Below are 27,060 nucleotides of genomic sequence, written 5' to 3'. Positions count from 1 at the left end.
TGCCACTTCATGAGGTCTTACATGAAGTAGTAACCATTGATTTGGTGTCTTGTATTTCGTTTTGTACATATGACACTGGGTTTTATTTCGTCTGGATCTTACTAGTATTCTCCGATCTTTTTTGTTCAGATCAGCTGGGTAAATAGTATAGAATATTCTCTATATAACCTTCGAGTGACATGGATTTGACTTGACGATTACTTCAAGGGAAAGAATGGCTGTCTGAGGTTAGTGTTTATAGAAACCAAACACGAATGTCTAAGAATTACTGTCATTTTATCTTAATAAATTTCGCTTTCTAATCTGAATTCTTTTAGTCTGATATGATACTCCCTGCTGGAGGTTTACGATACTTATGTTGTTTCGAAATTATGTACATTGGTTAATGAAGTTTGTACTTATATTAGATGTACTCTAACGCGAGAGAGTAGGAGAGAAACGAAGGATCGCGTGTTCATAGGCTGTAGTGAAGGACTAAATAACAGTCAGATCGTTGCCAGCTATAAAGTAATAAAGTAAAACTGCATGACTTTTTAATTTAAGTTAATATAGGAAAGCGTTTAAGGTATTTCGCCATTCATTCATCTTTAAGAGTTTGACATGTTCAACCTAATTAAGCTTATACCTAATTTTCAAAAATTAAGCGTATAATTTTCGTTCTCTGTTTTATTAGCTCTTTCATTTCTAGGATTTAAAAATAAATCAGCCTAAAGTATTAAAAACCAGCCTACATTTTATAAATGAATAATTTCACCAACCAAGATAGTAGTTTTCTTGACTAATTTTGTTAGTTTCGTATTAGAATAAGCTTAATTCATTACGAAAACAAGTTTGTTTGAGGGTTGAACAATAAATCATTCATGAGTTTCGTATAATTACCTTCAGCAGTGACAGGAACTTACAGTTATGAACAAAGAAATGCTGTCGAAAGCATCTTTTGTGAATATTTTAATCAATTCCTTTGACTTGATAGCTTTTTCCTGTTGAAAAATCTTAATTGTACCTTCAGTGAAACACCAGATTGGGTATGTTTTGGCTTTCTTGTACTGGGATAATATATTAGTGTTTGAATTTATCTAACCTGAGCTAAATATACTTTCTACAAATATTTTTGGCTTTTCAGAGTGCTGAGTACTTGTTTGTCATTTACTCCATAAGATTGACTATATTTATATTGAAAAATGTTTAAATTTGCATCGATTCTCAGTAACAGTCGTTCCCTTGATACAAGAGTTAATTTCCCTGGAGATGTTCAGTTTTCCTCCCTTCATTGACAGCAAAATCTAGAAAAATCCAATTTCTTCATGAGTTAGCTGTGCCAGACATATAGATCAGCCCAGAGATTATGTCAGAGTTGGAATTTTAAAAAACCTTTTCTTTTCTTCATGTTTTGATGTTTTTGTTTGGAATGTTTTACCATTTGACTTTCAAAGCATATTCTTTGATTTTATTTTACTCCAAAATTCCTATGCTCATTAAATTAATTTCATCACCACATCTTTTGCAGATACTATGGAAACAGCTATAAGATGAAACTACTTACTGTCATCAATGTTTACCAGAGCTTTGGTACAAATTGAATGTGTCATATACCTACTAAAAATGATGATACATATGACAGGGTTTACCAGTTCCTGACATAGCATAGCACAGTCTATCTATATTGTGTACATTAATCTTATATTACAAGTGGTTCTCAGTAAATATGGGATCTACATCTTCTGAACCAGTGAATCCACAACGACCCCAGTTAAATAGTCCTAAGAACATCAATGATGAAAGAAGAAGAAAATTCCCTAAATGGAATAACCTTAGAAAGAAACTATCAAGAGGTAAAAGTATGTTCAGGACATTTGATCATGGGAAAATGCTACGAGAGCTGACTCAGACCTGGAGTTATCAAGAAATAGTTGCATTGGTTGATCATTACAGGTCGTTAATGGAAATCAAAGACTCCATTTCACAAATGAATCTGACCCGTCCACATGTACAGCCACTGAAGAAAGACATGTTGGATCTGCTTCAAAAAGGAATGTGTTCAGATGTTACACTTATCTTTAATGGTGTGAAGTTTCCTGCCCATAAATCCATTCTTTCTTCAAGGTGTACCTATTTTCAAGAATTGTTTTTACAATGGGATAATGAAAGCTCCACAGAAATTCCTGTCAACATTCCTGTTGACGGCATCTCTGTGGAGATGTTTTCTACTTTACTGCAGTATTTATACACAGGAGATTTTCCTGCACAGACCTCAGGGCTTGATAGTTTAGACATGCTGATGGAACTTGGGGAAGAGTTTGGCACTCCAAATGTATTGGAACAGGACTTGAAAGGCCTTTTATACAATGCCGACCATGCAGATGTGCTACTTGTTTTTCAAGGACTTCAGCCCCCTGATATCAAAGAAAATACATCCCTGACTGAAACAAGCTTTGAAGTACCATGCCATAAAGCAATCCTCTGTGCACGTTCACCTTTTTTCAAATCTCTTTTACTCAAGCAAGACCTAAATTTCTCAACCTCAAAGGATTCTGGTTGTATACGTCTTGTTCTTGACGAACGGGTATTTCCTCGGCAATATGCTAGAGTGGTTCTCCAGTGCATGTATACAGATTCCTTCGATCTATCCTCAGTTGTAAAGTGGAGCTCAGAGGAGAAAAAGGGCTGTGGTTTGGGAACACATAATCTTCTAACAATGGCAGAGATTGCAATGGAAGTCTATGAAGTGGCCAAGTTTATTGAATTTGATGTCTTAGCACAGGGTTAGTATTTGAGTTTCTTGTCAACAACATTACCACAAGATTTTTGCCTCAGTTTAATCAGTGAAAAATCATGTAAGTCAACATCAAATAGACCTTTTTTGAGTTTCAAATTACCACTGTGTTCCTTGATTACATCAATTGTTTTATTTCATTTAGCCAAATTTTTTCTCATTGTTTTCTCCAAGAGCCATAACTGCTCATCTAGGGAGATCACAAAAAGACTTATTTATTCAGACTCATTTACCCAAGCTTTGCCTTGTATCAGGGTCTAAATATTCACAAATATCAACGGCAAAGTAAAGAATATAACTCCAACAATACAAACACTTTGAAATTCCACAGACCATCACTGGAGCACATAAATATTCTGCACAACATTGAGGCTAACTCAAAACTAGAGTACTTAGGCTTAAATTTTAATAAGTACAGTATTTTTTTATAATCTTTGGAATCTTTGGATGGTATCCCTTGTCAAGCTAAGAAAAGGGTTGCATATTTCTATTTATTTCTGAGTTTTGTTTTGCTGTTGCACATCAGGTTGTGAAGATGTCCTACAGGAAGAACTGTCACCATCATCTCTTTTGGGTATCATGGAATGGAGTGAGCAGCCTCATGGTTCTGTCTGGGTGTCCAGACAAGCTCAGCAGTACTTACAGGATGAATTCCTGACAGTAGCTCAAAGTGATGCCTTCCACAAACTACCCAAAGAGTATCTTGTTAACGTACTCCAGTCTGATTATGTACAGGTAAGTGATGCCTAACTTTGTCTGCTGAGCTAAGTAATCTTAGTTTTCACCTCATATGATGCTGAATTTAGAAATTGTACTTGGGTTGCCTTGGTAAGAGGTGAGGGGTGTCACCACTACGCACACCAACCGTGCTTCCCTAATCATTATCAACAGTGCAAATGCCTTCAGTTGCTGAATTCTTGAGTTAAGCTTGAGTTCAAAGCATCGCAGTCAAATGACCATCTCCATGACAACCAGTGATTGACAAGGGATTGTTTCTTAGCTGGCCAAGTTTTTTACAGCTGTTAATTATTTTTTGTTTGTTTGTTTTAACAGGCTTGTGAACATGATGTCTTATTGTCTGTCATAAGATGGGGTGAGAGTCAAGTTGCAAAGAAGATGCAATCAATGCCAGGTTTGTATTATGGAGGGCTAAAACTAAGATAATGCTAGGGTTTCTTGATCCAGACCCCACATGGGCTGGTGAAATTGGACTCCCAAGGACTTCTATGCTGACAGCATAGTGCACATGCAGTATATTTTGTTGCATGGAAACTCTTGCATTATCATTTACAATAACATTATGATCTCAGCCAAGTAAATTTGACAATTTTGGTTCGAACGACCTGTGGTACGTACAGTGAAGTGTTTACTGGAGCTGGAACTTGTGTCTCATGAGTGGCGACACAGGTTGCACAAGAGTTGTTACATTGTGGTGCAGTTCCTATTGAAACTTCACCCATGACACAAGTTTCAGTTGCACAAGCAATTAGCAGATCTACTTTCTCGCCTTCAAAGGTTCACAAGGAAAGCATGCATGTTACATGGTTCAATTTATTGGAGATTTGTTTGCAATGATGTTGCACAAGATTGAATTAAATATTTCACCGTGTGGCAAGGGCTTGGAGGGTTTCACACGAAATATTTCATGCCCACAGTCTGAGTGCAAACATCCATGGATATTTAATCGAATTAGAGGACGTATTCGGTCAAAATGATCTCAATGTATCAACGAATTAACAAAATGTACATCAAACAACTTCCTGTGTTTCTTATGTATCTAGAGAGGGCTAAAAAGGATGATACAAAAGAGAGGAATCGAAGGGAAAGGGAGCTGAAATACATCTTTTTCTCACAAAATAAATGTCTTCACAAAGTTGTTTCTCAATAACAATTATGAATCGACTATCTATCATTTTGCTACTGAATTCCAGATACGATCCAAGATGGTAAAAGAACAGTCAAACGACGGGACATCATCAATAAAGCATTGAAGAAAGAACTTGCAGGCGTCATCAACAACGTAAGGATTCAACACGTGCTACCACTGCATAGCGATCTATTGGAGAGTGCAATAGATAGGAGGTTGATCGACAGAGGAATGCCGCTAGATATCGGAGAAGGAAGCTTTTATCCCAGCTGTCCCTGGATGAGAAGAAGACATGATAAAGATTTTGTGAAACCAAGATATTTCTTGCCATACTACGAAGAAGCCAAGGTTAGTAAGGCTTCAAAACGCTACTGTGAGGATGCAGAGGTGGTTCTAGGATCTTGAATTGGGGGATGGAGGAGGGGGATCATCCGAGGAACAAATATCCCTCGCTCCAGTCAAATGCGCAAATTTGTTTTAAGCAGTCTCTGGATATTTCCCAAATTTTGAAGTCTTCAGTGGAGGTGCTTTTTTGTGCGTTCTCGAAGCATAATTCTCGCCAGAAATGATATGCAGTGGCATCCACTGAATGGCCCTAGATCTGCACACGAAGGAAACAGCTGCAAAGTATTTGCAGGAGAAATAAATGTATAGTTATCGAAATTCTAACCGTGAACTTTATCTTTCTGGCCTTGCTCACGGCACTCGTAACACAACAGAAGTACACTGAGCAAAGTACGTTCCTTCTTAAAACGATAGTGCAGCTGTTCATGAGCAATGCACAACTGAGTCTACAACACAAGTATAAGCATCAGCAACGTACACAGATTCAATGCAGCTCTTCTCTAATGGGTTTGAGAAAAGACAACTGCTGTTAATGAGCAATGTACAACTGAGTCTGAGTCAATGATGTCTTTTTCTCATTCATCTTTTTTCTCATTGTTCCACTTGTTCTCCCCTTCAGAGAATCTTACAAGAGTACAAAGACACAGAACTACGCCTCCTTAAACAGCGCATGCTTCGATTGGGTCAAAGTATCCCGGACACCCTGTACATGGTCAGCGAGACCAAAGACAAACGCCGCGGCTCAGGTTATCCTAAAGACTCTAGTAGGTCCGTCACAAACCTGGGCTATTGTTCTGGTCGGAGGTCCTGCTCCAATGATCTTGGTCTCTATTGTCGATCAAGAAGATCTAATTCATTATCTCAAGGTGAGTTGGAATGTTTGGGTGGGGCTTGTTTGACACCCCATAAATTAAATCCGATGCACGCAAAGCTGAAGTGAGCAGATTTTCTTGGTCAGAGAAAGTATTTCTGGCCCGAGGGGGGCGGGGGGGGGGGGGGGGGGGGTAATCCGCCAGAATGTGGGTAGGGGTGTTCCGCTGGGACTCTGAAAGGGGTACCCTGTTTATGATTAAAAAAACTCAAATTTGTGGACCCTGCTTCAGTACATCAAGGTGACTGAACAAAATTCTAATTTATTTACAGCTGAAAGATTGTTTTCCCGATCGCGGGCTCAGCGAGACTTTGGTCTCCCGGATGTTGCATCAGAAGTGCTCTTTCAAGACGATGAAGAATCGACGTCATCTTCAGACATATCACGCTTCGATAAATCTATGCCCGGGCCAACGACGAGAAATCCGGTAAGAGACTGGGTATGAACGGACCGGTGGTGTGGAGTATGTTAAGGTGTCGATTTTTGGCAGCTATTTAGGAGGGAAAAAACATTAAAGATATGGCGCCACGTTGGTGGTGGTGTGCAAGTCTTTACCACCAACATGGCGGCAATATCGTAATGGTGCAGGAGAAGCCGTATGGCGGGGGACACAGTTTTTTCGAACCCTCTTCTAAACTCCATATCTATCCTCACCTTCTCTGCTAAACTATTGTCAGCACAGCGTATGATAGTTCCTCTAATTAAGGTGCTTACACACGGTGCAGCATTGCATTCAACATTGCACGAAACAGGACTGGTGCAGCGTGTGTCTACCCCAAACTTGTTGCACGCAACGTTGCATGCAACAAATTTGAAGTTGAATCGCGCCCTACTATTGCAATCTTGCGCGCAACAATTTTCATCATGTGAACATGGATGCAAAATTACCTGCAACATTTTGAAATTTCCAGCCAATCAGCCTGCACCAAATTTATAACTGCTGACCAAATATCTTAACATATAGCAGGCTGACACAAGCGATGTTGTGTGGTTTTGTTGCAATGTGTGTCACCCCGATTCAAATTGGTTGCTTGCAATGTTGCGTGCAACGTTGCACCGTGTGTCAGCACCTTAACGTGAACCTCCAACGTTGGCTTTAATCATTTTTATGTGTCATTTGATAGGTTTGTTCGTCTGCATCTTTGCCTCTCGCAGTTGCACATGTACCGGATGTGGCATCCTCGTTGTCTCCTTCTCCAACTCTCTCAGAATAACTAGCAAGAGTCTCAATGCAAATTGAAATAATTTTGGGAAGCTTTTCAATACGTTCTGAAGTGAAATGGTTTTCACTCGGTGCCAAAGGACTGCTAAGGTTCCAATGCTGAAGCGCGGAATCACTCTGGAACCCTGTGTAAGTGATGTTTTGAAAACTACTCCACTATTCAAACACTTATCGCTCTTACTTTGGCTGCCAAATGCTCTCAAATTGTGAGTGGTATGATATTTTCATGGACGGAACAGATTAGAATTGCACTAACTGAGACTGAGGGTTTAGGTGTCAACCCTCACCCAAGCAAGGAGACCTGATTAAACATAAATTAATGTTGGCAGCACATTAAACAGATCTCTTGAAATAAATTATGATTATAACCTCGAGCCTAGATCAAAATGATTTATAAATTGTGCAGAAATGGCCATTGGGATGTAAATGGTTGAATTTAACGAAATATTTGTAATTAGTCTTTTTTTTTCGTAATGACATGGCAGCCGTGTCTTTTGTTATTTTCTTTTCTTGGGTACGTGTGAAAACCAGTAATACAACAGAATCACCCAGATAATTTCAGATAGAGCATCTAAAAAATGCTATTATTTTGAAAGAAAAGAAAGAAAAGACTACCCTGGGTTCCAGAGGTTATTTATTCTTGCGCTCGCTCGTTACAACCACAGGAAGCGAAATAGAATATCTGGAGCCACGGTAAGGAAAGGCAAGAAATCTTGGGAAAAAATAGAAAATCTTTCGCACTGAGTAGTTTTAGTAAGTTTCCGTTTCTCGATCTTTCCACCCCTTTAATTACGTTTAAAGTGCCATATATCTTACTTCTAGAAATAATATTATGACTATGTTTGTACGTGCCCGGAGGTACTCCTTAATGTTTGAAAAATGTGCTTGAATTTTCATTTACCACAGATCAACATTTTTTTCCATTTTTTTTTTTTTCACTTTTTAGTTAATCGTATTATTTTTTCCTTTAATCTACAATGACGCTGATTGATTGATTATTTTTGTTGATGATTCAAATTCTCACGTGTAAATGAAAGAGATATATTTATTAAAATTTAGAAAATCATTCTTATATTGATTACTTCTTGCTGTTTGTTGTTTTTATATTATTTTCGAGTCTTCTTACTTTAATGTTCAAAAAATGGTGGGTTCTCCTTTGTGTTATTTGAAGCCTTCATACTTTCACTCTCAAGATGGCTTTCTCGTAGTAATCACAATCCTAATATTTAACAACAACAAGTATCTTTATTACCAATAATAATAACATGAATATGTATATATACACCTATTTCAGAAATCGTTGTCGCACCAAAAGCCTCGAGCAACAAGCCAAGATCGCAGAGAACGCCGGTACTTTTAGCTGTAATTAGTTTATTCATGGTGTATTTTCATTTATTGACTTCACAAATTGCTCCAAGCAAGGCTGCTTGAGATGATAATTAGTGGAGAGCTATAGCCACTTGCATAAACCATGAATAAATCAATTATAATTAAAAGTACCGACGTTCTCTGGAGCCTTGGCTTGTTACTTGAGGCTCTTGGTGCGACAACGATTTTCGAAATAGGTGTATATCAAATTATGCTTTACAACACTATTAATGTTTATAGCCAAGATTCAGGTAAAAGCTGCTCAGTATAGCAAGCTAATCGAGCTGAGCAGCCGTTATCTGTTTTTTTCCTATTTTATAAGGTACGTATCGCCTTAACTACAGCAAGGCAAAGCAAATTTACAAGTTAATTGAAAATAAATCAATTTAAACGAATATCCTAGAACGTCAGTGTTGTAATCAATTTTTAAACTTGATTCTTGATTCTTTGGTAATCAGTTATCATTAAGGGAAAAAAACACTTGAACAGAAAGGGCTTAATTAATTTTTAATGCTTAATTATTTTTGAACCGTTGTTGCGTCCGATAATAAGAAATAAATTATTAGAATGGGAGATTGTGTTAACTGTAAAATCAAAATGAGCCACTGTTTGCATATGACTTAGATCCAGTTTGTTAATATTATCAACACACATCTAATCCTGAGCAAATGTACTGGGTTGTCCTCAGCAAACGGCGAGAATCGGTTACACTTGTTTGCCTTGTTCTAAGACGCGTGCTACAGTCATGGAAATCTAAGTAGGCTCTAGCGCATGTTTTATGTTGGTCGTATATGACAAAAACTATCATTATTATCTAGGCACATAGGCAAGCTCAGTTTAAAAAGGATTCTTTGTTGGGAGTTGTCAGTGGTCTTAGCAACAGCACAAGGTTTTTACATATTCTTGTAGCAGGAACAGAGCCTTGGGAGAACTAAAACCAGGTTAAACCATCATGATTGTCCTTTTCAATGATATAGACATTCTGATCATCAGTAAATACAGGGCAAATTGATTTTTTTTAAATAAATGTTTGCAGTAATAAGGGTTTTGTTTACGGATGTTCTATATAAAGCGGTAGCACATTTGGGCGGATTGACTTCTAAATTAAAAAAGGCTGTCAAAATCATCTTCCAATTCACTTCCTTTGGTTCCCGTAGGAAAAGCACTCATTACTTTACGCAATTTAGGTTTTTGAGTCGGCTTTCCTTCGCGGGAACTCGGCTTGCGAATTGCTAAAGTTCTTTCACTTAAGTTCTTAAAAAGTTTCTTTTTATTTGTTCGTCTTGTCCGTCCTTGTGGACGGGTATGCTGAGGTGTTGGTGGTATTTCTGTTGTTATAGGTCTAGTCCTTGAATCTGTATTCGTGTTTTCGACTTGTTTTTCATCAGTATTGTGAATCGCTGCAATAGTCGGCGAATGAGTCATTCCATAATTCTGTTGATCAAAGTCACTTCCGTTGTGATCAATATTGGTATGATCACCAGTAGACTTGAGGTCAATCAACTTCACGTTATGTTTACTGTCTATCATGACAATTTCTTCGTTGTGACCGCGAACTGCTTCAACGCTGTATTTAATCTGCCATTCCTTGTCTTTCGAAAACTTCTGATCCAATCTTGGTGTATTATTAGCACTCAGAGAAACACCACCTCTTACAGTTTTGGGTGAATCGTTCGCTCCCTCGCGTTTCATCATCGGATTTTTGATGAATAGAAAAGAGCTTCGAAATATTCCTTTACAACCTTCTCTGAATTTTTTATTAAAGAAAGAATATATAAACGGATTGTAGATTGAGTTCGAGAGTCCAATGGAGTAAACTATTAACCTCACTCGACTGATCCGCGGGGATGTTTTGTACAAATAATTCTCTAACCCTCCGATATAGATAATCAAAGGCAGCCATGTTATTACAAAGACCACGATTACCGTCAAAAACATTTTGATCACCTTCTTTCGACTTCTCATCATTGCTTTAGCGGGGCGCGAGGTCCTCATTTGGGTATTATTCTTGTTGTCTCTTCTCCATACAGCGTACGATATCTTAGTATACAACACTACGAGGGTCGTTAGAGGGATGAAGTAGCCTAGAACAGCTAATGCCAGCACGTACATCAAGCCAGGCTTGGTCGAGACAGGGATAGTGGCGCAGTAAGGTTCAGTAATATTAGTCGAAGGGTTTATATGGTGCTGCACTTTAGTGAGGTATATACTTGGTGACACGACAATCAAGGAGTACAGCCACGCCCCAAAAATGAACCTGTTGGCCGTGCTGTAGGTCATAGCTCGCAGAGGATGAACAATCGCTTGGTGGCGGTTTATTCCTATCGTAATGAGTAACATCATAGACCCTTGTGGAGCCAGGTACTGAAGAAACCTCGACAATTTACAGATCCACTCTTGGTTGTTTTTCTGAAAGTAGAAGTTGATAGCCAAGAAAAGCGGTATGCATATGACGCAGACGATCAAGTCTCCTATCGCAAGGTGGAGGATAAAACGATTCATGACCGACTGAAGCTTCCGTGCTTTAGTTATCATGATTACGAGAAGTCCGTTTCCAATTAACCCAACGAAAGCTGCTATGGTAAGACAAACGACAGTACCAATTACGAACTCTTTGCTGTAGTTATCGTCATCACCTTTAGTAGTGCTGTTTGATTTTGGTTCCATTTTTGTTTGTCGTTTTTTCCCCTCAGTTCAAAGCACTAGTGTCTGCATATCCGTGGTAGAACCTTGTTTCAACGTAAACAACTTCCTCCGTGATCCTAGTGTGGCTTGTATATCGGCCCTAATACTTTTCCCTCCCACGACTTCGATTGGTAAACGACTCGCCGTTTTTGTAGTCGTTTTTCCGTGTGTGTCTTCAGTTCTATGAGATAAACAGATTATGAATAATATACCCGTTCACGACATTTTAACGACATTTTCAAATTAACAAATTCATGAGCAATTTTCATATTAATTCCCACATGTTGGTGTCTCACATTTGTTGCTAAGATACGCGAATCTAAAAAAATTTAGAGCTTAGTTTTTTACTATATGTTGTGCAATTCAAGGCCGTTTGATTCAGTAGTTTGATGTTGAAGCAAGCGAGGAATTATTTATTCCCTAGCAAACAGGCCTAGCTTCATTTCGATCGATACCCGCTTTAATAGTAATAAAATATTGAACCTCAAGGTGGGACTAGCTTCAATTATGTATATTGAGTAATGGTGGTTGTTTTGGTGAAATCGAGAGTTAAGGGATAAGGATTTCTTCATTATCTCTTTATCAAACAAGTGCTGCACTCAAAAACAATCTTACCTTAATTTTCCATCTATTGTTTTTGGTAATTTTACTCTTGCCTTTTACTCTAGTTGGGACCGCCCAAAATTGATCCTTTAGCGGGTCTCAATTAGCAGCACGAATTGGATTTAGATTGAGATCTCTGTATTTTGCTCGTAACATCGACTTTCTTCAAACACTCAGCATTTGAGCCTTTGAATGCGAATAATAAAGTATAATTATGAATAACGCTTGTTTTAAAAACAATAGACTTCTTTGGCCAATGCGCTTCCACGGTCCTAAATAAGATATCTGAATTCGCTCATAATATGTCGACTTTCTTCAAACACTCGTCATTCAAGCTTTTCAATGTGACTAATCCAGTATTTTTGTGAATGATGTTTGTTCAAAAACGAAAGTTTTTTAGCCAATGCGCTTCCACTCTTCTTAATAACCTATTGTTCTCAAATACAATACGTTTCCGAAGGTGCTGATCCCTCGCGATTTCCTTTTCAAAATTAAAGAAAATGTTCATTAGATATTGATCTATACCTAACACTCAGTCACATGCAGTTAGTTTCGCTAAAGGAGCTGAAATATAAATTATGCACGAATATATTGGATCTTTAGTGATTAATTAAGCTTCCTCGAATGTTTTTAAAACGACTCCTAATTTTTGTGTACGAAAAAACAAGACGAAAAAACAGCTTTTGAGAACAGCTTGAGTTGAAAACAAGCATACTGAATTTTCGTAAAGCTTTTTAGTTAAAAAGCCGCGTTTTGTGTCTTGTTTAAATATTCAAACTACGACGGAAATCTTGAGGAGCTTTTAAAGAGAGCCGAGAAGAAAGATAAAGACTTAACCAAGACAGGTGAACAAATATTATACTAAAACCAAACCAAACCAGTGTTTGACCAAACTGCAATAAAATGACATTATTTTTAAACCAAGTTTTACTAATAAAGTCAATATATACAAATTGGCTTTTAATTATTCCCAGTCTGACTTCTTTTTGTTGAACCTTCCTGTCCGTTCTTAACTAACGCCAAAAGAAAGAGTTAATTTTCTCTTTCTAACTCGCCCTCTGTTTATTCTTTCTTTCTTTTCAACAGACTTATATTTTTCCATTTGTAAACAAATATTAAAAGCTTAATTAGTTGCTGTGATTTCCTAGTCAAAAAAGAATCAAGGTCATTCTAGAAAGTGAAAGAAGAGCTCAAATGGTCTTTCATTTACGCTGCTGGTCTAGATGTGTCCGACAGCCGGAAATATTTAAAAATTAACTAAATGCCCGAAACAAATCGATAAAACTGCTGTGTGCCGTGGTATCGAACTATTCTATCTTCGTTCAAAAGCGTTTTTCATGACTCTGTTAAATAGTTTTACCTTGACAAACTTTTTTCTAGTTGTGGGCTTCTTCAATAGCTTTGGATCCAAGATCCATAGCAGAACGCAGGCTACTTGTGCCGGAAGTATGGTTTGAGGGATAATTAACTAAATCGGGAGTTTTAATAATAATAATAATAATAATAATATTTATTTATAAAGCGCAAATACAAATCTGTTCTAAGCGCTAGTAAACAAACGACAAAGACAACGACAAAATAAAATAATTTACAAAGAATATGCTAATTTGAAGAGATAAGTTTTAAGTTCAGTTTTGAATGAGGCAAGACTTGATGCATTTCGGAGAGATATTGGAAGTGAGTTCCAGAGTTCAGGAGCAGCCACAGAGAAGGAGCGATGACCATAAGATTTAAGATTATAAGAATGTGCTGATAGAAGAACTTGTGATGCAGAACGAAGATTACGGTTCGGTTTATACACTGAAATGAGTTCCCGGATATAGATAGGAGATTGGCCATGAAGAGCTTTAAAAGTAAGTAATAGGATTTTATATTTGATTCTAGATTCAATTGGTAGCCAATGCAGATTAACGAGGATAGGTGTAATGTGGTCATGTTTATGGGAAAGAGTGATTATTCTGGCAGCAGCATTCTGTACAGATTGTAGTTTATCTAAGAGTTTGTTTGGTAAGCCAAAGAGCAGAGAGTTACAGTTGTCGAGTTTGGAGGATATGAACGCGTGGACGAGAGTTTCAGTTGTTTTCAAAGAGATGTATTTTCTTATTTTAGCAATGTTTCTGAGATGATAAAAAGAAGACTTGCAAATATTATTCACATGACGAACCAAAGTAAGATGCGTATCAAATATGACACCAATGTTCCGAGCATGCATTGAGGGCATTATCACATCAGAACCAAATTGAAGAGAAGGAAGAGTTAACTGTGGGCTGTGCTTTGAAGAAAATAACAGGAATTCAGTTTTGCCTTTATTTAGTTTCAATTTATTTGTAGTCATCCAAGCATCAATATCAGATAGACAGTTTTCAATCAGATTCATGGAATCATTAAGGGACAAATCATCATTACAGGAGAAAGGAATATATAATTGAGTGTCATCAGCATAAAGGTGGAAAGACATTCTGTGTATTCGGAGGATATCAGCTACTGGAGAAGTATAAAGGAGATACAACAAAGGACCAAGTACAGAACCTTGAGGTACGCCACAATCAAGTTGAAGGGCTTCAGAAGAAAAATCATCAATGGAAACAAATTGAAAGCGATCAGTGAGGTAGGACTTAAACCATTGAAGAGCTATGCCAGAAATGCCAAATTTTGTATGGAGACGATCTAGAAGAATTTGATGATCAACTGTGTCAAATGCAGCAGATAGGTCCAAGAGTAGCATGGCAACACAAGAACGATTGTCAATGGAGTGGAGGATATCATTTTGTACTCGAAGAAGAGCAGTTTCACAGCTATGAAATGTTTTGTATGCAGACTGCAATGGTTCATGGAGATTGTTCAGAGACAGATAATCATTTAGCTGAAGGGAAACGACTTTTCCAATAATCTTGGAGATATTCTTTAAATTAGAGATAGGGCGATAATTTCCAAAAATTTCATGATCAAGAGATGGTTTTTTCAGTAACGGTTTTAAAACAGCAACTTTAAGAGAAGATGGAACAACACCAGTTTGAAGTGACAGGTTAACGATTTCACATATAGTAGGCAGTAATGCACCAAAATGTCCAAGTAGGAGACTTGCAGGAAAAGGATCAAGACTCCTTTTTTGGCTTCAGTCAGGGCGAACCACTTGAGAGTCGCGTACGACACGGCATGTGTCAGTCATGCTACTTTTACCAAGAAATTTCGACCAAGCATCCCAAATTTAGTTCGATCTGTTTCCGCATATAACATTCAGTATTTTGAGTAAGATAACATGCTATTCTAATCCGTTTTCCTGGCTTCTTGCCACTCTTCATTGTCAAGGTTTTTCCCGCCTCTTTCACTCGGCCCTGCTTATATTATATTACCACCGTTTTACCCGCAAATAATATTATTTTACTTCAATAATGAATGCTCAAAACTGGAAAAAACAATGTACCAGTTGTCAGTAGTAGTTCTGTGTCATCTAATCGTCCTGCATTAGGAAAGATCAAATAATCTGGTTTATATATTGATACAGCTGGTTCGGGCTATTAAAGACAGGATCTTGAAAAAACCTGCACAACATGAAAACACCTGTAATAATAGCTATATAGAAAATGGAAATCATTACCTTTTTGAATGAAACTTTTAAAAGGTTCTAGGTTTTTTAGCCCAAAAGATTGCGGGAATACTTTCAATATTGACTGATTAGCGCAATTACGGAACTTCAAAGGCAATTATGTTCGAATACGAGCTGTAAAAGAGGGAAAATAAATATCTCAATCTCAAGAAAAAGTATATATTTTTAATGTTTCAGCCACATTTTCAATACAGCTGGAAAAATGGAAAGTCAAAACAAAACAAAAAAAAAACAAACAAAAAAAAAACAAACAAAAAAAACAAACAAAAAACAAGAAAACGAGAGAAGACTGAAAGACAAGAGAAGGAAAGTAAAAAAGGAGAAAAATTTAAGAGAAGGGGAGCTTGAAAACGTTTGATCACTGAACCATTTGATTAGAGATATGAATTGAATTAAAACATTACCCATAAGAAGTATTTCCCCTAGCAACCTTGATATGAGAAGAGTCGGCGAATCGAGGCATGTATAGGTATAGAATTAGAGCCTTTGTGTGAAATAATTCGATTCATTTTGATGTCAGTTGTAAAATTGAACGCATTTTGCCAATAAAACTGTAAATGTGAATCGCGTCGATTCATTTTACAGCAAAAACCCGGTGCGCTGTGCCGTGAAATATCGCCGATCAGGGCCCGGTTGTACGAAGAGTGGATCACTAGCGCTATACGATGAATAAATCCTTATCAAATTGATAAGTGGATGCTGTTATCCAATACATTTTATCCAAATGATTTATCCATCGAACAGCGCAAACCACCCTTCTCGGATAAGGAATTTAAACCATAGGTCCTGTCTCCCAACCCTTCCTAAATGGGCGGCATGGTTTGTTAACGCAGGTTTACAAAAAACGCGAGACTGAAGTCCTGATGTGGACATAAAATATCCTGTTGAATTATTCGTGTAAGAAGAGGAAATTGCCTCCCGGTTCAGCAGCCTATCCCAATTAATTTGGAGGCATAGCACTAACGCACTAACAAGTCATTCATGAGTGTATTCTGTTTGCATCCCCATACGAACTTTGTGATACGAAGCTCCTGTAAGCGACCGTCACTATTGTTCTAACGCGTGGTCGCTTACGAGTCGAGCAGTTCTCGTAAGCGAACAGCTCTACTTGCGACTACTTTTTCGATTTCCCGAGGTGGTCTCTTACGAGAGCTTCGACTGTATTCTCCGAATGGATGTGATGCGTCAATGAAATACTTCAGTTGAAACAGGGTACGTTTTCCCTGTGACTTTCAACTGTGATGTTGACACATGCGCGCTGAGGTAGTGAACGCCTTTCAGCTGAAACGCCATCTGACCCTTTTTCGTGGCATCTGGCATGAGTTGTTTACATTTGTTAATTGCTATGAGCAATTTCTTGGTGGCAACTTTTTTGCAGTTGCATAATTCCACTAGAAAACGTCCTGACTTTCAGCCACGGCTCAGTCCTTTGTCTAACTTTGTCATGTATTCGAGAGAGCAAATATAAGAATTTGGGATTCAATTGTACTCCTCTTGTCCAATCAGAATGGAGTAATTTTGTTGATTATATCATAAAGTTGTCTACAGCAAGTGTTCCAGAAAATTCTCGTTTTTATCTTTAATTTTTCTTCTATTTATTTCAAAATATCTGTGGTAAGATACAATTATTTGGGAGTTGGGTATTGTTTGAAGAAGAAACCATGTTTTCCAAGCAATGGCATAGCATGGATGTCAATTTTTCTCATTTCATTCACTATTATATATTTCTTATATTTCTTAAGATAGATAGACAATAAAAACAATTTTACTCTTTGAAATTAAAATCTAATAATACATTTTAATTTAAAGAGAATTCTTTTCGTATTCAAGCGGTGAGCGCCAAAAACTATTTTCTTGAAGAAAGGCTGTTGTACAAAGCTAAAATCTTGTTATTCAGAAAGTTCATCTTGTTTGAAAGTGGAGATGACCGATGAAAGTGGAATCAAAGTGTTAACCCAAAGAAAAAATTTTATTCGAAAATGAGGTTTAGGCCTTCATTTGCTTATTTCCCATATATTTTCTATAAAAAAGCATGACAAAGCAACATTCTAAACACAAAACATCTTTGTACAATTGAAAATACCGCTTCAAACAGGCATTTTAACATAGTACATCAGCTTCTGTTTAAAAAAGGTTTTGAGTGTTAACCCAAAACGAAAATTGGGATCAAAACTCATATGAAAGTCTAGTTTTTGGCTCATTTTGCCATGCATTATTGCTCATTATTGAAAAGAATTTCCTCTTAATATTAAATTAAAATGTAATATTAGAGTACAAACACTTATTGTGTACAATAGTTATCACTATTAGTAAATAGCAATAATTAAACTAAAGAAAACGATAGAATTAGAATAAAATAGCACTATTTAGTGATATTTATGTTGCACACTTTTAGTGTTTGCATTCTATAATTTTTCCTTTCGTTTTAAAAAAATGAAAGAAAAAATTCTAATACATTTTAATTTCAGTAAAAGCATTGTGATTGGATGAGCTGCTGTCATCATCCCACGTATCGTGATTGGTTAAACACCGTACCGTGACCCTGCCCGTGATTTTGCAGGCTCAGTTTATTGGGAGATCGGAAATTGCAGGTTCAAGCCACGGTCGGACAACACTCAGGAAATTTAAAAATATCTGAGTAGAAGGTGCCATGGCTCGGATGACGGACCACGCGTTAAATGGCGGTCCCCTACTGATGTTAGCGTATCTAAAAGAGATGATTCATTGATGTCATCAAGTTAATCAGTTGCGACAGCCATAAAGTGGCACCACCCTCTTTTTTAGTTTCTGTAAAAAAAATGATGAAAAATATTTCCACCGATGTCCAATACATAACATTCTTCACATGATACAACAAGCGCACTTGGTCGTATTGCTTCTTCTTTTTCTTAAAATTTCGTTAATTTTGCTTCTTGATGCTTTGTACTGTTTTAGAACTTGGATGTAATTTCGTGACGGCCATTGGTTGCTTTCCATATATTCTGCGTTTTGGCTCCATATAGCTTTAAAGTCTTCTTCTTGTTCAAAAAGATCGTAGTTTGTTGCGACGAAATGTAGGCACCATTTATGGAGCAGCTGCGCATTGAAGGTCTAAAAGAAAGAAAAGAAGCCAATTGCGTTTACATAAGAATCTCAAAATAGCGGCTAACTCAGGGGAATTCAATGGTCGTTTAAATAGAAGTTGGCATCATTTGTGGAGTAGCTGCGCATTGAAGGTCTAAAAGAAAGAAAAGGAGCCTATTGCGTTTACATAAGAATCTCAAAAATAGCGGCTAACCCAGGAGAATGCAATGGTCGTTTAAATAGAAGTGGGCATCATTTGTGGAGTAGCTGCGCATTGAAGGTCTAGACGTACCCTACCTTGACTTTGCGAGTGAAGTCATAATAATGATAGTAATAAGGATTTATCATTTATATAGCCCCCTTTCTATGTAAATATAATCAAAGGCGCTTTTAAGTGGTCATCAAAGCCACTTGAAAGTCTAACTATTTGTAGATGTAGCTACAAAGGCAGCACTTTCTTCACAGTTAATTTAAGACCCTGTGTGTTTGTCCGGCCGGGCACTTTGATTGGATGAGCATTGATGTCACGCAGCGCGCTTGGTGAATTCTTTACCGTGACCATGCAAAACTAGAATAAGATTCAGCATTAATGTTCATTCACCTCAGAAAAGTAAATGGTGTCCATCACCAAATCTCGTCCCATTTCTACGAAATCCTTGGTGAAAGTGTTGTCAAGGAGTGTGTATATCATGTATTCTTCGCAGCGTTTAAGTAGGCTTGGCAAATCAAACCTGTCAGCCAGTTTCATGATATCTTTGATGTTGGTTTCATTTAAAGCACAAGTATCTGAGTACATGAATTCCAGGAGTGTACGAAAATGTTCCAAGGGAACGCTAGGTAGTTTTACCTGTTAACAAACAAGAATAGGGTTTAAGATCGTGGAAACATATGTACGCGCACGAAAAGGAAATGAAATAGCGTAAACTAAATGATATTTCAAATTGATATGATTTATACTCAAAAAAAAAAAAAAAAAAAAAAAAAAAAAAAAAAGCGGAGGAAAAAGAACTGGAGAAGCAAGAGAAAACTAATGTAAAAATATAATGAAATATGCCAATGTTAGCGCTAGCTCTACTATTGGTAAAAGGCAATCCCTTTTCCCCCCCTGTTTTCTTGAGAAAATATAAGGTGAAATGAATTGCGGTGGAATATGAATATATTATCACAAAATGTTCCTGGTCATCCCATCATAAAATGGTCTCATTTCCGCATATGCCCCCTCCCTTTTTGAAACATGTTGCATTTACTCGGCAAAACTTCAAGAAAAAAGATTAGAAATGACGTCACTGCAAAACTGAGGTGTCATTAAGCCTGTGAACGTTGGCCAGCCAAAAATAAAAATATGCTCACCATTGCAATAAAAATATATAACTCATAATTATTGTGCCGTTGTTATCAAGCGCTTATTTTAATAATATATACGTTTATTAATAATTTGGTTGACCTGGGAATCCACAATTTCATGAGGAAAAGTGACACCTCAGTTTTGGAAAAGTTCTCGATTCTGATTGGCTAACATATTTTCTCAGATCAACTGAATTATATATAGTACCCAAAGCAATGGCTTGAAATAAATTGCCCTATATCTCATTCAAATTCCCTTTCATAGTGTACGAGCTACAAAAATACGTAAATCAATAACCAGCCGTCTGATCTTTTACTTACTGTGTTGAGATCCCTTTCTTTGAAATTTCCATCCAACATTGCTGCCATCATGGGCGACCTTGATATTAGCACAACTCGATGAACATGTATAGGCATATTGTCTACTATCAACACTAAATCAGGCTGCAAATCTTTATCAATTAGAAGGCTGTGGGCATTTTCCCACATCTCTTTATAAGCATTGGCTAGATCTCTTTTGGAAACAGGAGGGCGTGGTGTTGGGGGACCCAGAGGTATGTTACTATGCTGTCCTAGGTTGTTCCTTCTTGCTGGTGGTGGTATAGGTGGTGGTATAGGTATGTTGCCATGCTGTCCTAGGTTGTGACCTCTTGCAGAAGGTAGTAGAGGTGGTGGTAGAGGTATGTTGTATGCAGATGGTGGTAGTGGTGGTATAGGTGGTGGTAGAGGTATGTTGCCATGCTGTCCTAGGTTGTGGCCTCTTGCAGAAGGTAGTAGAGGTGGTGGCAGAGGTATGTTGTATGCAGATGGTGGTAGTGGTGGTAGTGGTGGTGGTGGTATAGGTATGTTGCCATGCTGTCCTAGGTTGTGGCCTCTTGCAGATGGTGGTTGTGGTGGTATAGGTATGTTGCCATGCTGTCCAAGGTTGTGACCTCTTGCAGATGGTGGTAGTGGTAGTGGTGGTGGTATAGGTATGTTGCAATGCTGTCCTAGGTTGTGGCCTCTTGCAGAAGGTAGTAGAGGTGGTAGAGGTGGTGGTACAGGTATGTTGCAATGCTGTCCTAGGTTGAGGCCTCTTGCAGATGGTAGTAGAGGTGGTGGTACAGGTATGTTGCAATGCTGTCCTAGGTTGTGGCCCCTTGCAGATGGTAGTGGTGGTGGTGGTATAGGTATGTTGCCATGCTGTCCTAGGTTGTGGCCTCTTGCAGATGGTGGTTGTGGTGGTATAGGTATGTTGCCATGCTGTCCAAGGTTGTGACCTCTTGCAGATGGTGGTAGTGGTAGTGGTGGTGGTATAGGTATGTTGCAATGCTGTCCTAGGTTGTGGCCTCTTGCAGAAGGTAGTAGAGGTGGTAGAGGTGGTGGTACAGGTATGTTGCAATGCTGTCCTAGGTTGAGGCCTCTTGCAGATGGTAGTAGAGGTGGTAGTATAGGTGGTGATATAGGTATGTTGCCATACTGTCCTAGGTTGTGTCCTCTTGCAGAAGGAGGTAGAGGTATATTTAATCTTCTTCTATGCTGAAGAATCCTAAGCAAGCTAAATCTTAATGCTTGAATTTCTAATTCTAACAAAATCTTTTCTAAGTCTTCAATAAAACTCTGCTCTGGTTCATCTGATATATCTAAACGTCCAGTGTACATCCACTCAAGAACGGAAAGAAATACAGGACGTTTGATAAAAGTTTTGAATGTAATTTGAATTGAAAAAGCTTCTCTGCTTTTGCCTTCTTTTTTGTCTCCGACTTTTTGGCCACTGCAGTGAGCACAGTGAATTTGGAAAAATGGAGTTTTCTCCAGGAAACTGGAATAAAGTTCTTGAACAGTACTGGTTTCTGAATTTACACAAAAATTACAACACTCTGTTTCATCAGTTGGCAAAGACGTTTGACCTGCATTTCTACCTCTGATTATTGCACCACAAATATTGTCAAAAGTTTTGAACAATTTTCTGAAGGTTGTGGATGCCAAGGCGAGGACAAACTTGTGTGCATGAATCTCAGGAGATTCATCTTGAAACTTAAGGATAACATCAGCAGCTCTCTTGCTGTCAAGTGTCACTTGCCAGTCACTGGAAAGTGTTGACGAACCTCTGGCACATTCAGGGGGGTCACCTATATGACAAAGAAATTAAACACCTATTTTTTAGATAATTCAGGAATGTTAGGAATGATAATCTTCTAGTATAGCTTAACTCTGCCCAGAATAAACCCAATGTGGAATATTTTAGCTCAAGAAATGAAAGAATTCATTAATACTAGTATGAATTGAGGATTTTTAAGCAGTAAGAATTAAAGGCTCCGAGTACGAGATTGTGAGCAGATAGTGCCCATGAAGTTGTTGAGAACTTTTATGCCATTAAAATGAACATGTTCACCCCCTCCCCCTAAGGCTTTTTCATTACCTTTTCCATATCCTCTACCCATCTAGATAATAGACAATACTTAAGCCAATAGCTAGCATACAAGCCTTACTTGCTTTTTCCAGGTTGGTAACATCAAAGATTTGTTCACTATATTTATCTTTGGTCTTCTTAAATCTGGACTTCAAATGATCTTTATGATAAGTAAAAGCCAACTCCACAGCTTTATCAAATAAAGCACAAACCATTCCATCTTTGTCATAGCTTTTTGTTTCAATATAATTTCTCCAACATATATTAGAGGTTTTGCAAGCGTCACAAATTTCAGTTTCTGTAACTTGTCTCCTGAATTAAGAAAGAATATATTGTCATAAAAAAGTCTAAAAAAAAGTTTTCTGGAGACAATTATTATTGGTAAATTCAGCTAGGGTAATTTGGTTACAAGACTGGAAAGAGAAATAAATACAGGCATTTTTAGTCTAAAGCCTGCTTTTTTTAAAATATAATTTCTGATGGGGGTGGGGTGGGGGTTGTAGCTCTTCCCTCCTGACCCCCTGTTTTACAAGTATATATTTTAAAAATGCAATGAAGTCTGTATTAAGATTTTTAAATAAAAAGGAAGAAATTAATTTAAGTCTTCAGACTTGAATTTTTTCCCCCAGATAACAGACATATAAGCTAAGAAAATATACTTTTCAAAATACATGGATAAACCTCCCTGGATGAGCTCTGACGTGTTTGTGCAACTCCAACCTAAACATCTAACACAGGAACTAGATATGTTGTCCATGTCATCAATATATTAATATTCTAAAAACTGTATACGTACGTAGGGAATGAAATGCGAAAAAAATTCTATCATTGAAGGAAATATTCACCTTGATTTGAGGTCAGCCTTGGTACCAACCAGAATAACTGGAACCTGAGATTCGTACTTCTTTATTTCAGGCAGCCATCTTGACGATACATTCAAGAACGATTGACGATTACAAATATCAAAGCAAACCAGGAATACTTCAGCGTCTATGTAGGCTAGAGGACGAACATGATCGTATCGTCTAGCTCCACCAGTATCTATAATATTAGCTCGAAACACACTGTACATCATGCTATGATCTCCCTTGTTCTGGTAGATACTGGTGAGATACGAGGACAGGGAAGTTGGCTTGTAGCTGCTCGGTATCTTGAAGTCGCGAGTAAAAAAACCTCCATTTTCAGACGTTGGATTAAACTGATGGCATTTGGCAATTAAAGTGGATTTTCCTACTTCTGGATCGCCAACTAAGACGATGTTCAAAGGTAGGTTGTAATCCATCCTCCTGCTACTACGAGGAAAATAAAGAACTGAGCCTTATTTACAACTTCGCTACACTAATATATATAGGGGGTCATTCCTAAAAATAGCTAGCCAATCAGATGATTTAATGTCATGATTTTCGGGGGTTTCCTTTGAAAATAGCCAGCCAATCAGAGGTCATTCTTTCTCGAATCTCGTGCTCGATTGCTTTCCGGTTATTATGTATGTTGCTATAAAAAAATTCTACCAATTATGAATAATATCTAACTTTCAAAGAATACAATGACAGAAGTCACGACAGGGAAATCGGGTAATAGATAGACAACCGTCGATTATAGAGTATGTAGCACTGATTTATTTGATTGGCAGTAGTTTATTGCCCAAAAGAATTTCCCTGTCGTATCAGCGCGTAGCAATGAAAACACCGGTAAGAATAGCTTAGCCAGTTATCATAACTATATGTTGTTCTACTCTTTCTGATAACGTGAAAATTGTAACTTTACACTGAACATTCCCACATGTAGAGAGAGTTGCCAAATGAATTATACTACGAGAAAAAATATTCAATTTACATACATATATGTTATTCAGTGCTGCCCAATAATCGGAAGTCAGTGTTGATAGGATTTGAATGGTTTTGTTTTTTAATGTGATGTCATTCAAAGAGAAAACTAATTCCGGGAGGGAGAAAGATAAACGAGTATCCTCTGTAATGGTCCTCTGAGGGGTGGGGGGTAGTGTTACGTTTTCACATATGGTCCTCTGAGGGGTAGGGAGGTAGTTACCTTATCAGGGATGGAGGGCGAAAGGAGGGGAGGGGAAAGGGAGGGCGCCCTCTTTTGCAACCCCACATAGATATTAGCTACGCTGCCTACGCACACTAAGAGTGGTCGCATTTTTTCTTCAAAAGAGGATTTGATTTTCCGCTGTATTCAAGTGGTTTAATTCGAAGCAGGGCTTGATATATTAATTTATAAGCATCTGCAGTTTCGTTCAGGATTTTGGCTAGAGGGGTTTGAACCGCCGATATTCAACAATGACTGTAGATTTTTGAGGGGCTAACTAAAACAAACAAAAACGAACAAAAAGACTGTAGATACAGGCTAATTGTGGAGAGGTAAAATGACGTTTCCAGCTTGCTTGGGTCAATATTGTGCAATTGGGGGGACCGCAGTTGTCATTTAGGGGGTTCGATTGCGGTTTAGGGGTCGGACGAATCTCCCGAAACCTCCTCCCCCCTCCCCCTAGATCCCCCCTGTTAACTTTTCACGTATTCCCTCCTTTTCCCATCTCAAGAATATTAGAGTGCTTTTACTTTTCCCGTAGAAAAATAACATAATTCATGTTTCATTGGCCAAGTTAAATCACTCTACTAAAAAGAAAAGACATTACTGTTGCAGAGATTAGAAATACCCTCTGCATAGCCAAGCCTCACGAATTCAATGCGGATAGTTAGCGAGTCGAGTTTATAGAAAACGATTATCGAGTCCAGAACTGTTTTAATGAAATGGATATATCCTCTATATATGTGTAGTTGTTGTTACCTATCCTATGAGCAACTTTTTTATTTATCTATTTTTAATATATGTCCCATTATCTCACGGCATTTTATTCGCTACAAATGCTAACCGTTTATCGAGTCCCTGCACTGCTTCGAAGGTGATAAGCACAAGTTTAAGTTGTCAAATAATGTGCGGTAGAATGTTAGGCCCCGTCCACACTATGCCGGATAAATTTGAATCCGAATTTTTATTTATTCTGTTACATTTCAAAAATTCGTTTTCGGTGAAGAATTGTTCCGGATTCGCCCGGACTAGTGTGGACGGTATAGGCCTAACCGAATAAATAAAAATTCGGATTCAAATTTATCCGGCATAGTGTGGACGGGGCCTTACTTTGTAAGTCGATTTTGGAAAAATACGTCTATTTAGTTTTCAGAAAACGTATACTTTTATGTGAATATATTGTCAAGTCCGTGCAAAATTTGAGGTAGCGCGTATAGAGGTTCAAATTCCCTTCTAAATACCTTTAAACAGTCATGAATTTGAACTGTGAAATTACGGCATTTCAATATTTTAGATGAATGCGTTTCAGTTCCTGAAATGAGTAGGCTTGGTGACATCAAAAAATCATTACTGCTATCATAACAGTCGAAATGTTTGTATTAAAAAAAGATTATAATATCTTAAATCTAAGTCAAACCATGAAAGCATGAGAACAGACCGTGTGTTGGTATGGGGGTGTGGTAACTGGAAAATCAATACATATGTAATACCACGATCAGTAATGTATAGATTAGGCTGCTCACAGCCACTGGGCTGTAAAATGGCGGGAAAATAATCCCAATAAACCAGATGTTTGAACTAATTACCCTTTTTGGAAAAATTAAATTCTTCTTGAAAACTATAAATACGGGATTGGGAATACCAATATAAGAAGAAGCCAACCGAGAAATAGAAAATAAAATTCTGAGAAAAAGAATAAAAATTTGGAATATTTTTCGAGCTGAAAAGAAAAAATGAAAGAAATTCTAGTCCGCCTTGCACGAGAAGATGACTTTAAGGCAATCGAAGAGATGTCAAAAGGAGTTTACAGTGGACACGATTATTTTTTGTGTGTGTTCAATGAGTGGCTTCACAGCCCGCAGCGACTGATCTTCGTAGCCGAGCTTGGTGGCAGAGTAGTAGGGTTGCGGGCAGTGAATATCGTTGATCAAGGCAAGACCTTTATAAGCCAAGGCTTGCGTATACACCCTGATTTTAGAGGTCAAGGGTTGAGCTCCCGGTTGATCTCCTCAGTCCATGAGTATATACGCCTGCACCATCCTAGCGTTAAGCGCGAACGATTTACTACCAAGTCTGATAATATCGAGCGGTTAGCCATCCAGAAGAAGCATGGTGATAGAGCTGTATTGGATCAGGATATTCTTGCTTTCTATGTGAACCAAGGAGAGATATCCCCAGAGGTAATGAATAAAGTGTCCAGCGAAGCATCTATAAAGCTTCACCCATACAACAAGAACCAAGTGTCCGAGGTACTTTTCTCCGAGGGGGTGTCGAACATTCTGTTCCAAGAATCTTGCCTAATAATAGATTGGGAACCCTTCGAGGCTCTACGATCAAATATCGATTACATTTTCCAGGACAGGGATTATCAGTTTGCTGACCGAAGCGCAGCCGATGTCAGTCGTGGGGAACTACCGAAGTCGTTTAGCCATGGACGAATATCTCCGCGTACAGATTGCGTCCATTGGGTGACTACTATCTATACTGATGACCCAATACTGTATAGAGCACATGTTCTACAGCAGTTGAAGTGCGCCTTGGAGCAAGTTCATGGTAGCTTTATTTTCTCACCATTTCATGTGCCAAGCCTGTCGAACGAGGGACGGCAGATCCTGAAGGAGGATTTACAGCTGAGACCTGTGGAATTCTTCACGTTTGGTTTGAGGCTTTTTGAAAAAGAATTTAAATGAAAAGAAAGTGAATGCAAGCAACAGACCTGATCCTCCAACAACTGACAGTGAGTCTCCTGTCTCACCTTAAGATAAAATTCCTAGCAATAGACTTTTCCCGAGCTCGCTTGAATGACCACGAATCAATAGCTCCAAGTTAAGTTGGACTTGATGTGTTCACACCGAATTTACTGTATTTCAA

General features: G+C 38.0%; 4 protein-coding genes and 1 long non-coding RNA gene across 5 annotated transcripts in view; 3 read left to right on the top strand and 2 right to left on the bottom strand.

Annotated features, from left to right (window-relative positions):
• Nucleotides 1–19: 19 nt before the first annotated feature.
• LOC116290048 (BTB/POZ domain-containing protein 7) lies at nt 20–8,159 on the top strand. Its single transcript, XM_031697023.1, has 8 exons — nt 20–227; nt 1,508–2,762; nt 3,300–3,508; nt 3,827–3,905; nt 4,705–4,988; nt 5,605–5,851; nt 6,129–6,283; nt 6,981–8,159. The coding sequence occupies exons 2-8, from the start codon at nt 1,706–1,708 to the stop codon at nt 7,068–7,070; spliced, it is 2,121 nt and encodes a 706-aa protein (XP_031552883.1). The 5' UTR covers nt 20–227; nt 1,508–1,705; the 3' UTR covers nt 7,071–8,159.
• Nucleotides 8,106–12,064, bottom strand: LOC116290019 (prolactin-releasing peptide receptor-like). The gene is made up of 2 exons (XM_031696989.2): nt 11,747–12,064; nt 8,106–11,312 (listed from the first exon to the last, which is right to left on the bottom strand). Exon 2 carries the CDS (start codon nt 11,111–11,113, stop codon nt 9,551–9,553), a length of 1,563 nt encoding a protein of 520 aa, XP_031552849.1. The 5' UTR covers nt 11,114–11,312; nt 11,747–12,064; the 3' UTR covers nt 8,106–9,550.
• LOC116290021 (uncharacterized) overlaps nt 10,888–27,060 on the top strand; it is a 30,929-nt gene continuing 14,756 nt past the window's right edge. The window contains exons 1-2 of the long non-coding RNA XR_004196392.2: nt 10,888–11,027; nt 23,056–23,406. This is a non-coding gene — a long non-coding RNA (uncharacterized LOC116290021). The remainder of the gene's footprint in view (nt 11,028–23,055; nt 23,407–27,060) is intronic.
• LOC116290018 (uncharacterized) lies at nt 17,699–23,422 on the bottom strand. Its single transcript, XM_089037256.1, has 5 exons — nt 22,986–23,422; nt 22,220–22,452; nt 20,070–21,859; nt 19,006–19,251; nt 17,699–18,431 (listed from the first exon to the last, which is right to left on the bottom strand). The coding sequence occupies exons 1-5, from the start codon at nt 23,420–23,422 to the stop codon at nt 18,183–18,185; spliced, it is 2,955 nt and encodes a 984-aa protein (XP_088893382.1). The 3' UTR covers nt 17,699–18,182.
• Nucleotides 25,833–27,031, top strand: LOC116290020 (histidine N-acetyltransferase-like). Its single transcript, XM_031696990.2, has one exon. The coding sequence runs from the start codon at nt 25,923–25,925 to the stop codon at nt 26,877–26,879; it is 957 nt and encodes a 318-aa protein (XP_031552850.1). The 5' UTR covers nt 25,833–25,922; the 3' UTR covers nt 26,880–27,031.

This window comes from Actinia tenebrosa, unplaced genomic scaffold (genome assembly GCF_029948245.1).
Source record: "Actinia tenebrosa isolate PJP-AT-01 unplaced genomic scaffold, QUT_ActTen_1.0 PGA_scaffold4__44_contigs__length_22323623, whole genome shotgun sequence".
In the NCBI taxonomy this organism is placed as follows: Eukaryota; Metazoa; Cnidaria; class Anthozoa; order Actiniaria; family Actiniidae; genus Actinia; species Actinia tenebrosa.
This window is presented reverse-complemented; position numbering and strand designations above follow the sequence as displayed.

What these genes read in the sequence shown, in the direction of transcription:
- LOC116290048 (XM_031697023.1), top strand. Translation starts at nt 1,706, where the DNA reads ATGGGATCTACATCTTCTGAACCAGTGAATCCACAACGACCCCAGTTA. An exon ending in CATACTACGAAGAAGCCAAG is followed by an intron (nt 4,989 to 5,604) that starts GTTAGTAAGGCT and finishes TCTCCCCTTCAG; the next exon opens with AGAATCTTACAAGAGTACAA. An exon ending in ATCTAATTCATTATCTCAAG is followed by an intron (nt 5,852 to 6,128) that starts GTGAGTTGGAAT and finishes ATTTATTTACAG; the next exon opens with CTGAAAGATTGTTTTCCCGA.
- LOC116290019 (XM_031696989.2), bottom strand. Translation starts at nt 11,113, where the DNA reads ATGGAACCAAAATCAAACAGCACTACTAAAGGTGATGACGATAACTAC.
- LOC116290018 (XM_089037256.1), bottom strand. Translation starts at nt 23,422, where the DNA reads ATGGATTACAACCTACCTTTGAACATCGTCTTAGTTGGCGATCCAGAA. An exon ending in TACCAACCTGGAAAAAGCAA is followed by an intron (nt 21,860 to 22,219) that starts GTAAGGCTTGTA and finishes TTTGTCATATAG; the next exon opens with GTGACCCCCCTGAATGTGCC. An exon ending in AAGAAAGGGATCTCAACACA is followed by an intron (nt 19,252 to 20,069) that starts GTAAGTAAAAGA and finishes GTTTGTTAACAG; the next exon opens with GTAAAACTACCTAGCGTTCC.
- LOC116290020 (XM_031696990.2), top strand. Translation starts at nt 25,923, where the DNA reads ATGAAAGAAATTCTAGTCCGCCTTGCACGAGAAGATGACTTTAAGGCA.